General features: G+C 46.6%; 1 protein-coding gene across 6 annotated transcripts in view; it reads right to left on the bottom strand.

Moving 5' to 3' along the window:
- The window catches only part of LOC126544902 (spondin-1-like), a 189,656-nt gene that overhangs the window by 23,557 nt on the left and 153,308 nt on the right, over positions 1-12,791 (bottom strand). For 4 of the 6 annotated variants that reach the window (XM_055077912.2, XM_055077909.2, XM_055077911.2 and 1 more), the window contains 6 exons: positions 12,478-12,603; positions 9,642-9,793; positions 8,694-8,951; positions 6,599-6,821; positions 4,640-4,660; positions 763-928 (listed from right to left, as the gene is read on the bottom strand). In XM_055077912.2, the coding sequence (XP_054933887.1) occupies positions 763-928; positions 4,640-4,660; positions 6,599-6,821; positions 8,694-8,951; positions 9,642-9,793; positions 12,478-12,603 (946 nt within the window). The remainder of the gene's footprint in view (positions 1-762; positions 929-4,639; positions 4,661-6,598; positions 6,822-8,693; positions 8,952-9,641; positions 9,794-12,477; positions 12,604-12,791) is intronic. The other 2 variants (XM_055077910.2, XM_050192444.3) reach the window with 1 other exon arrangement.

Below are 12,791 nucleotides of genomic sequence, written 5' to 3'. Positions count from 1 at the left end.
ATGAAAAGCATCATTACCTCTCGCCACAGTCACAATTCTAGTTTGCCAGAATTCCCAGAATAAGAAGAAAAGGACAAAGCTTACTAATCAGATAGCAATGCTACTTTTCGAGAGCGCCACTGGACAAAAACTCGGGTGTACCTTATTTCAGTGGGTGGCTGTATAGTCACGTTAGATTAGCCCACGTGCTTACGAGGAAGCCAACAGACTCACCAGGAATGTGTGGAACAGAGAAACTCATTGCGCCATGCCAAATTTAAGGTTATATATTTGCAACGTTTTAAGACAATTAAGTATTTCTCACTTTACTATGGACAAGTTGTTCAATAGGGAAGCTATCCTTGCGGTATAGAACTGATCACGTTTAAGTAATTCCTGCAGAACTGAAAGCAACGCAGTAGACGAAACATTTCATGCCTCAATCTCTGCACATGAACTAGTTTATGACAGAACAGAACAGTGGCATCTTTGGGACGTTGCGAAGGGACGTGCACAACATAATTTTTAGAAGTCTTGATGGAACAAGGTTATAACAGTGCGTTTTGAGGACAGGACACAGAAAGAATGCACACAGGACAGTCGCCGACGACTGTCTGGCGAATGTCCCGCGTGCACTCTTTCTGCGTCCTGTCCTCAAAACGCGCCGTTATACAACCATGTTCCGTCAAGCCAGCAACCAACTAGCCCATCTAAGTCTGTTAATCGCTTTGGGAAGTCGCGATGCGAAGGGGCATGCCTCCGATAACGCAGGCCACCACTCACCCGGCGCAGTCCATCTCGCACACCTCCCGGTCGACCAGTTGCGTCTTGCAGTTGAACATGAACGCCTTGTCGCGCATGATGAAGTTGCGCGTCCGCGTCCTCACGCCCTGTCCGCAAGTCACGCTGCAAGGCCCGAAGCTGGACCACTCGGTGACGGCACACTCGGCTGTGCACCGTGACAATAGAAAAGCAAAGAAATGAGATCGTGCACGCGTCTTCGCTGATTGGCTGTCTGGGTGGCCCCTGTAGGGCTCATCCTTCTCGCACCACAAATTGCTCCCCGTATACGTCTACACCGAGAAGGTGCGCTACGCACTGGACCGAGGATACAGCTATAGCTCTGGTACTCACAAACGTGCACGTTCTTCCTCGACATCTTAATGATGATTATTATTATAGTGGTAATGATATCACTATGCTAGCCCGCGGATACCATGGATTGGCAAGTGTTCCTGCTACATGTTCATCACAGGCATGCGCGCCTGTGAACCAGCGGCGTGGTCACAGGCACTATGCCTGTCAGTCACAGGCACAGTGCCCGTGAGGAAGAAACTTCTATGCCTCAATGCATAGATGTTTCTACAAAAATTTACTAGAGAGCACTGCGATCGTTCAGCTAACCGTGGCAATTATGGTTAGGACACGGGCTTGCCCGATCTTCGTGTTCGTGGCTTCGGACGTTCTTGCGGCTTTGTTATTTTTGCTTTATCTGCCGTTACGGGCCCCAATTTCGAAGCAATCCTATCTTCCTAAACCCGAAAGGCAACGATGTGCCACGCACACGCGCAATCTATGCGAATTCTGGCTTTTGTAATCAACGTGATGTTTCGGCCAAAAATGACCGATTTGCAAAGTCACAGAGCCGTTTGAAACCCGAAGGACGATGTTTAGACAAATCTACGCACTAACCATCATTCCCGTGGTGGCCGAACCGCCAAGCTTCCAGATCCCGTAGACAGTGGCGCCAGAGTTTCATCTAGTGATGTGTCTAGGAAACTCTATGCCCACATGAGCGCATGCAGTATACCGCCGGCTCATTCATGCTGTCACGCAGCGCGATCTGGCGGCGGCCGCATGCGAACATGCTTGGCAGTAAGGGTAGCCGGCAGCAGGTAGTCGGAAGCAGCGTGCCTGTAACCCAGTGATGGCCGACACGTATCGCGCCTGCGGCTTCATCTAAAATGTGCATGTTGCCACCGGTTTGTCAGGCACTGATTGTAAGAGGTGATTGGCTATATTGGTCGCCTGGTAACCAAACCGAAGAACGCCGCTTCCGATAAGCGACTGACTAAATATTAGGCCCTGCAATATCGAGCATGCTGTGAGGTGAGAAACTGTTATGGAGAGGTCACGACATACGCGCGCAGCTATGGTGACCACAGGCTGCGATCCACTCGTAGTGCTTTCGCCTGCGCAAATATGGGCCGCAAATGCGCTTCCTTGCCGGCCAATCAGGCCGCATTCATAGCTTTTCCTTCGTAGATATATACTCTTTAATAACATTAGCATCATTGGCATACTGTCTAATAACATGCTAATAAAATTAGCGTCATCACGATTGCCCATGACATCTGCTCGTAACCCTTTAGTGAGTACGGGCCGTGAATGCTATAGTATACCCCTTTTGCAAACACCCACTGCAAGAAAAAGAAAATATTACATAATAGTGAGAAGTTGTCCGGTAATTCTGTGAGGTCCCACAGGAGTAATGATAACACTCGACTTAAGCACATTCAGAAAAGCTGACGGGATATCGTTGTGCTAATTGCTCATTACTCTTTCGGCTGGATACAATGTTACAAAAGTGTCAAAGCCCTAATCTAAAGGTTGGAACTGACAGCAGAGTATTGAGGGTATCATAACATGACCGAGAAAAATACGGTGCTCGTAAACGGTATAAAGAAAGGGCGGGGAGAAAAAAAGAAAAGGAAGGCGGATTCTTTTACAATTTGCTACTTGCTCGCAATTACGATATTACCACCTATCCGGGCATGCTCGCCGACGTATATAGGCTTTGCGATGAATAGCGCGAAGCGTTCGTGGCACACACTCCGTCTTTCTCTGCCGGGAGCGCAAAATTTATGCGCGAGAATTAATCAACTCGAGGGAAAGAGATCAGGTACCCTACAATCCACGTCAGCTAAGGAAAAAAAAATGAGACTAATGATATTCGTCGCAGTGCATAGGGAGGGACGTTCTGGATTGCGCTGTATAGGGGCTCTTGAACGCAAGCAATCATCCGGGGGATTACGGCAGGGATTAAGGGACGTGTTCGCGCACCTGAGGCAACAGCTGTGCTCCCCCTAATCCCGTCTTTGTTGCGGTAGCCTAGAGACAACTCGCCGGCCCCCCGTGTATAATATAACGCGAGTCCCAACTTTCGGTGATTGAGGAACGCTGTAAGCAGAGCCTAAGCCAAGTGTTTCATCTTTTCGTTTGTTCGTTTCGTATGTCGCTCTGTTAGCGAATGTGGGAAAGAGATGGCAGACATTACTTTGTTTCTTTTTTTCTTCTATCTCTGTGATTGGGTCGAAATGTGTTACAATCGTTCGTCCCGTTCCATTATAGACCTCTTTAAATCTGCGGTATACATTATTTGCGCAGTGCGAAAGAAAGGAAGAACTTAAGCGTTTGCCTGCTATTGCCTGCTCTTAATGATCAAACAGTCACTCTTGTTATCACTGCTATTTGTTTGGTTGTATGACTTTTTAATTTCCATGAAACTGCTGGTAGAAGGGCTGATCGGGTGAAGACGCGAAACCACGTGAACGTAATAAAGCAATGAGGTAGATTACATAACACGTGCGGTGTACTTAAACGAATAAATAATACAAATCAAGGACCATAAAAAACATAAGCACCATGTTGCAGCGAGGTTGAGAGATAAAGTCACCAACGGCATCACCAAAGGTTTTTGAGCCGTACTGTTCACAACCGTTACAGAGGAGAACTGAAGCAAGACTGCGAGTCGGCCTAGTTGGAACAAATTCATCTTAAAACTTATTGTGCGCAACAAACAGGGACGAAGAATAGAAGAAACACAAGGACATGAGAGCGCTCGTCCTTGTGTTTCTTCTATTCTTCGTCCCTGTTTGTTGCGCACAATAAGTTTTACGTTACAGAGGAGTGCTTTACTGCCGGAATGCTCTCATGTCGTCTTTGATTATCACCGTTTGATCACTGCACAATTCTGCTCAAGTGGGTTATCCGGTGACATCATGATTGCCAACATTTGGTATTTCATACGAATAAACGATTCGAAGAACTTGAGCCTCCAAACGCACAATTATATCAGAATATGTCCTTGAAGAATCCATACGCCGAATATTCTTGTAGAAAACTTAATCCATGTTTCGCATTCTAACGACCAGGCTAAATATACCGGTGTTGGCTGTGATATGGTCAAGTCTGCGTGGTCGCTTAGTTCCTTCGGACAGGTTTTCTCAGAACATTGGCATGCCTTGCTACATAAACGCAAGCGTACTTAGCAAACACTAATTCAGTCAGCTGTTTAGGTTTTTTTTTCTATTTAGCTTTCTGGCGTGGAATATCGACCTACGGTACGTAACATCATCTCCCCCTTCCTCCCCCAATAAATAAATGTATATAGAGCGATACACGCAAGTTTAATTTTTAAGTGTTTCCATTCAAGAAACTTTTTTGAAACACTTCTTTAAACGTCCGCTACACACACCGATGTATTTTTTTCTTTACAAAGTGTTGACCGATGAACACCAGCTCGATTCGAGCTCTACGTTATTCATGATGTCAACATTGTTCAGTTTATTGCCAAATTTTTCAGAAAAAAAATACACAGGCCAGCACTCAGTAATGCAGAAATAAAAAAGTGGTCAAAAATTCGTTGTCTTTTTCTTACCGGATATATTTTCCAATGTCGCTTGAAAGAACACAAATAGAGGAAGGTCAACACCAGAATGCACACTTTAGAAACAAAACAACACAGACAACGCTTCTGCACTCTATATTGCGATTCAGTTGAGCACAATAGATCGATATGATTGATGCGGCGCTCAGTATTACAATGGTCCATAATAGGGCTAACGTTAGCGCGACTTGTTCTTTTTTCTTCCCCCCCAGTTGTTGGGTTTTAATTTTTTGTTTTCTTCAGGTCGAACACGTAGCTAGCCTTTAACAGTGGAAAGCTTTTCAATGAACTAAATCGAAGTTTACCGCAGTTATCTTGCTTTAATTTTTCGAGCACGTTTCTCGTTGTTGGACGGAATCACCATAGCAGTAATCATGGCGCAATCGCGTTCTCTGTACACATTGGCCGAGGCCGGGAGTGTGAGGAAACTTATACTGGGGTCACGTGCGAGCCAAGGCCACTACTTCCCGTCCCAAAAATGCTCTTACCTTGCTTCTAGATGCGAGCCAGTTCGGCGCCGCGCATTACTGGAATATATTCCTTAAAAAGGGAAAAATCATCGCCTAGAACACTCAACGGAGTAGAACTAAAACAGTATTCCTCCACAACTCTCACTGTGGTCATTTCGCACCCCGTGAAAGGCTTGATGATTACTTATTACACTACAGCGCGCACAAATGACTAAGGGGGCAGGCAAGTTAACAAGCAAGCTGTAATATAGTACACTAAAATGAAGTACATTCTTAAAAGGGAATAAACGTGCAAATATGTCTATAACTGACACCCTTACACCCAAAAATGTGCAGCGGGGTTACTTATAAAATGAGTTACACCTTTATTCACCTTTAAGGGTGCAAATTATTTTGCACTGTCGCGGAGAAAATAAAGGGCGGATAATTATCTGGTCATCTGTGAATTGTTAGCTAAGAGCTCAACGCCGCCGTGGATGTCCCTTTGACGTCATGGACCACAAAGTATTTTTCTCGTGCCTGTTTTAGTTTTTAGGTTTTTTTTTTAATTCAGTGTAGTCCTTCTTTGTCAACAAACGAGCAGAACTAAACCCAAGTAGACGGTGTCAAAATACATGACGTCACAGAAATCGCCTGCGAGAACTTCATATCTCATACACACCAAGAGGGTGCAACAGCATTCACAGCCGTAAAAAAAAAAAAAAAAAAAAAAAAAAAGAAAGCCAGCGCGACTCAAGCGTATGGCCACAAACGGCCGTACTACCAATGGTAGGTTTATAGTACAGAAAAAAAGACCCCAAAAAAGTAAACAAGGATGTCGTTGGCGGCGCTGGCTAACACTCCCAGGGCTCCGACTAAGTACATAGATTTGCCCTACAGGGGCTATGCGCTGACGTCATCGAAGCCGCCATATTGCACAGCCAGGACGGCGCAAAGCCGAGCTTTAGCTCCATGCACTTGTTTCCAGCAGCACAGCGGAGGCTGTGAGTAGGACAACAAAATGGCATTCGGTGACGTCACGTGCCTACTGCCTTTTATTTGCTTGGCATCATAGTGGGCTTCGTGTGGTTCGCTACAAAAAAAAAAAAAAAGAGTATTTCGATTGCCTGTTCTCGCCTACTGTAAGCGTGACTTTGATTAGTCATCGAACCCATCCTGACATTTTTTTTTTTTTAAAGCGCAGCGAAAGGGTGAGACCCAGAGAAACAACATCACTAGGGCGCCTATACTTGTTACGCAATATTGTTATGGAAGGATGAAAAAAGACAGAGGAAGAAGAAGGATTACGAGACGCCGGCTGCTGCGTGTTGTTGGTAGTCAGCCATCTTAACCCCGTTGACTCTGCTTGTACATACATTTTAAGTACAGCCTGTCTATACTCCCAACATCCCCGTAACAGTAGTTACGAGTCAAGGGACGCTTTCTGAGGCCGCATAGCAGGTGGAGCCTATTGCGCGCGGCAAGCGCTGATATCACTCACGCCTCAGGTCGACGGGAGAGGGCGTCTCCAACGGCGCCGGCGTGTTGGGCTCGACGTCTTCGTCGCACGACTTCTCGTAGATACGCTGCCTCGTGACCGTCAATCGGGCCACGGGCTTCATCGGGGCCCCGGTGGGGTCGTAGAAAGGCGAGTCCGGGTGGTGTGGGTGGCTCGACGAGATCTTCTGGATCCGCTGCTGGGGGGATGTGGCTTCGCGCTGACCCTGGAAGGCGCGCGGGTATAGTCGAGGAGCGTTACCGCGTCGAATCGGACGAGCAAGACCTATCCACGAATTATCTACCGCCGCCGACTTTGATTGTACTTGGTAAAGGAAAGATATCTTCGACTGTGATGAATTGTATACAAAGCATAGCTCAGCTTCAGCTCGACCGCTCAGCTCCTCTCGCGCAATAAACCTCTCTCCTTCTCTCTTTGTATAGAGCTCACGAAGCAGTACGGCTTTGTGTTGGCGCATTGGTATAAGCGTGTTTGGAGAGCATCTTAGCACCAGCAGCTGTGTATCGCAACTATTTATTTATTTATTGTACGTAATTTCGGCCCGTCGTCACTGCAGAAAGGAGTGGTAAGAAGGCAAGAAATGTGCACAAAAGCAAATTAAAATATGTGTGTGTGTTTTTTTTAGGAGAGAGCGCAGTATGTTGCGTGCGCAGCTCTACCTCCTGCTCCCAACATCAACTAGGGATACATAACGCTGTCTTGCAGGTTCGCAATTGACCTGGTGTGCTGCATAAGCTTAAATGCCGCGAGAGCATTATCTGTAAAGGCCGAACTGCATGTGCGCCTTCCGGCACGCGAAAGCTCGCGCCCGCGCGCCTTGCGTTTGTCGCGCCTCGCGAGGAATGACGGTTTCAACCTACAAGACGCGCGCCACCGCGCGCTCACTTGGCGCACTGCTGTTGCCTTAGTAGACACCGTTTCGTATTTTTCTGCGGCAGCCATAGCACCGATATTTGTCAGGAGAAGTTATCTCTGCTCGCGCCGCGCTTCGACGTGTACGATCTGTCCCGCACCATCTGCGCATGCGTAGTAGGGGTGCGGGCCCGCGCTTTCCCGCGTCGGCAAGCGTACTTGTAATTTGGCCTTAAGAGTGCAATGAGCAAAGGCTCGACTTGGGATGTTTAGACTGGCTTGGGACTTCGTATGAAAGTGATCCCGTTACAAGTGATGTCCCGAGCTACAGAATCTGTCATTTGGGTCATGTTACGATTTAATGCTGCATTAGAAGGCATAAATCCAGCTCACTTTAGGTAGAAACCAGTTCAACTGACAGTTCCACTAACAGTTCAACAAAACAGTTCAACTGGCAGTCAACCCGGGTATTATTAGTATTTCAAACTGTCACTCATTGTATCATTGGTGCTTGAGCCACTACTGCCAATGATACTACTACAGTTACCATCATAGCGCTACATCTGTCACCACGACTACAATAACAACTACTATAGTACCACCAGTATTTTTATACAGCCAGTTAGATACTTAAATTTATGGATATCTTGTTTTTCTGTCGTTCCCTGCCATCTGTTTAACCTCCCTATTCAGCTCTCTTGCAGGGCAGCAAACCGGAAATTACCGTCTGTTTATCCAACTCCACCTAAATATCACAGGAACTGTGCAATCTGCTTTATGACGTCATGCAACTAGGGCCAAAATTTCCGTTGCCAGGCCCGGCGTGACGAAACAGGTGACGTCAAAAACACCACGGCTTACCCGACAGCAATCTCAGTAGATTCTATGGCAGCCGGCCCTAGTAACATGGTGTCACAAAGCAGAGTCGACAGACTTCGTGCCATGTAAGTGATTTTGATTTACCTCATTTCTTATTTTATTTCTCTCTCTCTTCAACTTCTATAATAATGGCGGCGGCGACTACGACCGCAATACTAAACATCAACACTGCTGACTTTCACTTGTTAGCATTCTCGCAACTATATCATTGCTAACAGTGCTACACTAAACAGTCACAAGAGAGCGCGGCAACCGCTGAGTTCGGTTAAGTAGGGTAACTTCCGGTAACGAGGTATGCAATGATACTCGCGACTGCAGATAGCACTGCAGCGCCACCTATACTCACAATGACGTATGTGACGCCCTCGCTGGTCCCTGCGTCCCATGGGTAGAGGTTCATGGTCTTCTCGGTGATCCAGGAGCAGTTCTTGAGGCATAGCTCGAGCGAGCTGACGCCCACGATCCAGTCCGGGCTTGGGCCCAGCATGGAGAGTACGGACATCACGTGGTGCTTCTTGTCCACGCGGAACACGGCGAACGTCTTCCCGTTCACGTTGGGGTACCACAGACCGCGGGCCTTGACGATGGTCCTGATCTTGCCCGACTGCGTGACGTCATGAAGCGACGGAACGAGGCAGATTAAAGCTTGCAAATGACACTTGGCTCGAATGATTGGCTGATTGATTACGTTGTTCGAAATGTTGGGAATAAATATACATGTGGCTGGTTTCAACGACGTTAGATTGTTGTTTGAGTAAAGGATGATAGTTAAGTTAAACCCTTGGAAGTATTTAGCAGGTCGCCAGAACAAATGCGAGGCAGTCATCCGTGATAAAAGAAAAAGTGGCACAGAAGATCAAATATAGCATTTCTCACATTGACAGAAACAGTTACAGAAGAAAGTCTTCTAGTGTTTACAAATACTTCCACAGGCACTTCACAGACAGTCACTTTCAAGAACTCTTTCGATACTACGGAAAGAATCCATTTAAATGCTAACTAGCACAATACTTTATGCAGTCGAGTTCCTCTACAACGAAATGACATGCATAAGGAATGATTTTGGAGGTCCCAAGCATTTCGTTATAAAGGCGTTCGACTGTATATTTATTTATTTTTTTGTTTAGTGCTCTTTAAATCTTACCGTAGGCGTCACTAAACATACGACGAACACACGACGAGAAATACTTCGTTTTTTATCCCAATGAAGAAAGAAACACAAAGCAATAACGCTATCGGCAATGCGCTTAGGTGAGGCTATTAAGGATTCCCTCTCGTCCCGGCTGCGTCTCACCTCGGCCTTGAGCTCCGACTCGAGCTTCTTGGTGGCGCCGTGCTCGGCGACGCTCTTGACTCCCTCCGAGGCGAATCCCTCGTACTCCCACATCTTGAAGTCAGCCGCGTGCGAGGCACCGATTATGTCCGAAAAATGGGTCAGCCACTCGTCTGTAAGGACGCGAGGGGAACAGGAGAGAGAGAGAGAGATACAACACACGCCAGGAGTGACAGCCTATAGCTCGCCCCCATCGCTGGCTAGGTGGTGGCTTCGTTATTAATGACGCGCACGTGGCCTGGAGACAGACCGAGGGATACAGGCGCAGACATCGACGCACTCACAGAGCGCATTTGCGAAACCATGTCGCTCTCCTGCGCAGCTCATTAAACACGGCGTGACGGATGGTTTTTAGAGCATCGTCCCCCCTCTTCCCCGCCCTCTCCCTCGAACCCTTTGACGAAACCTCGAATAGCTCGAGAAGGAATGGAAGCGGACGCGCGGGGGGGGGGATGCGGAGGAGGGAGAGGGGTGGAAGCATTTCGAAGGTGGCCTGTGTGCTGCCGGGAGCAACGCGGGGATGGCCCGGTGTTTTCCCTACCGACTCGCATGCAATGACCACTCTCGTTACTGGATAGATAACTATGGGCTTCAGGCGGCGCTGCAAGCCTAGGGACTGCATCTGGCGTCGGTATATTACGCTCGCCGCTCGTGGACTGCTGCGGCAGAGTAGGGAGCGGGTGCTACGGCAGGCCGGATCGAGCTTTCGCAATTAAACCCGATTGCCAGCGAACTTTCGCGGCCAGAATGTGAGAAAATATAACAACAGCGCACATAGGTTGGCGCGCGCGAATGAAACGCGGTTCAATGGGAACACAACACTTCGCCGTCCCGATAGTGGTGCTTTGATCTGTTCTTATTGTGGCTGCAGTAAGAAAGCTTTTTAGGAAACGAAGGAATATACCGACAAATCAGCGAATGAAATAATGAAGGAATACGGAAACGACTCCTGCGGAAATAATCTGGGCGGAGCGAGTTTACTGAAAGTTAAAAGTTGGCATCTAATTTGAGAGCAGCACAAAGATACAGAGGAAACCCGTACGAGTTCCATTAGTAGAAAGCTTCACCGTTGTAGAAAAGTTTGTAAGAAAAATTATCCGAAAATTTGCATACACTTATATTTTCATGTATTTCAACCTTATGGCTCTCTGATGCACCATGCCACAAAACAACGTTGTCTACAAAGAACTAGGCTACCCCGAATGCACTGTAGTAGTCGGCAATGCCGTTGTATCCGCGAAGCGTGAATAAGAACTTGCCGCAATCATCTGTTGGCGCATCTACCGTGTATTTTACGAGATTTATTCAAAATATCTTAAAAAGGGAAGTTGAGATAATTAAATGAGTTTCTCGGGGTTAAGTTTACTCCAGATGAACACATTAGAAACTAGCTCGATGTAGTAATTAAGCAAGCAATTATACAAGTTAAATTAATTAACTTCCTAAATAAGGTAATGCAATTGACCCCAGTGGAAGACTTGAAGGGTGCCATCCGAGCTGATACCCGTTTCCAGAAAAGCAAGAAAAAAAAAATGTTGACTCTGCGATTTTTACAGCGTAGCTTTTTCGGTCAATTCCACGCAGAAAAGCGAAACTGAACAGCAGAAGAGCACGTGAAGGGAAGGACGCTTGCTTGATGCTCGCCCAACGGCGAGGCGCTAGCAATCACGTGGTTGAACGTCTACAAAGGGCGTGACAGTTTCGCTCTTTGGCTGTCCACTTCGCCTTTTTTTGTGTTAAACTAGCCGGAATTAATTACGCTGCAATACTTACCAATGTCAACTTTTTTTATTTCTGGAAACAGTTATGACCTCCTCGGATGGCGCGCTTCAAGTTTTCCAGTGCAGCAAATTGCACGGCTCTATTGTGTAGAATGTTAATTAATCTAGTTTGTATGCTTACTACAACGTATAATTCTTAAATGTGCGCCTGCGCGGTAAAAGCAATTCAGAGGAAATTGTTTAATTTCAACATATCTAATATTAAGACATTTAGAACGAATTTCGAGAGAAACACGATTCAGACTAGTAAGTGACGGGCCCGGCTTTCTGGATATATATATATATATATATATGCCTTTGATGAAGACTACAGACAACCAACAAACTACCTATGGACTGCTGGTCTTAAACTTCATGTCGAATTATCTGAGTGCAGTATATCGAAACAAACCACGCGGTAATCTATGGACCAATATATGTATAGTATTGCGAAGAAAAAGATTCTTCCTGACGACTCTTGTCTATAGAAAGTCTAACCATACACTAAAGGAAGAAGACCTGCTAGGCCCTGTCGCCACATTGCCTATATACATTAAAAAACCCAGACGTCAAGTCTGCAAGAAGCCAGTTTCCCGTCATCTATCTTCTTTTTTTAAAAGCTTTCATTACTTGGTGGGCAAACTGTACCTGTTGCGCTATACACGCTAACATGAACTTTCATTTAAGCGCGATGCTACATAAAATTTAATTGTTTAATTCTGGTTACGTTGGCAGGTCTATAATTGGATTTGTATTGGTCGGCTAAACGTGAAGCAGCCGGAGTCACCCGTGGTCCTAGTTTCTCCTACAGACACATAAAAAAACAAAAGAAATCATTCTGCAAGACAAAAAAAAAAGAACGAGAGAAAATCTGTAGGTGTTCGGACTGTCAAAAATTACTCATGTTGGAGTTCATATGACCTATTCCTACTTTTAGGTTGGTGCCAATCCCTCCCCCCCGCCTCTCCTCCTCCTTGCTCATTTGATAGAGAACGGACAGATGAAACGGTGGGCCTCGTCGAGGCCTGTGTACTTACTGTCCGGGAATCCCTTGGGGTGCGTATATCTCGACCAGAGTCCCTCGAAGGTCATCTCGTACTTGGCTTCGTCGCAGGCGCAACATTCGTCAAGCACTTCTGGTTGCTCGTCGTCGTTCTGCTGCTCTGTGCAGAGGCCCCGCGAAACAGACAGGGGTCCCCTTTCACTCTGGCCGTCCGTTGACGGCTCACTATGTACACTTTGAACCCGAGCCTTTGCCAAAAGTTTCGAAGCCATTCTATGTACGAACGACATCTGCCGCAATCTGTCGTCCGTGAAGTGGTACCATCATTTCACGTTACGAGGATCTCGC

Source organism: Dermacentor andersoni, chromosome 10, assembly GCF_023375885.2.
Source record: "Dermacentor andersoni chromosome 10, qqDerAnde1_hic_scaffold, whole genome shotgun sequence".
Lineage (NCBI taxonomy): Eukaryota > Metazoa > Arthropoda > Arachnida > Ixodida > Ixodidae > Dermacentor > Dermacentor andersoni.
Note: the sequence above shows the minus strand (reverse complement) of the source record. Positions and strands in the feature narration are given on the sequence as shown.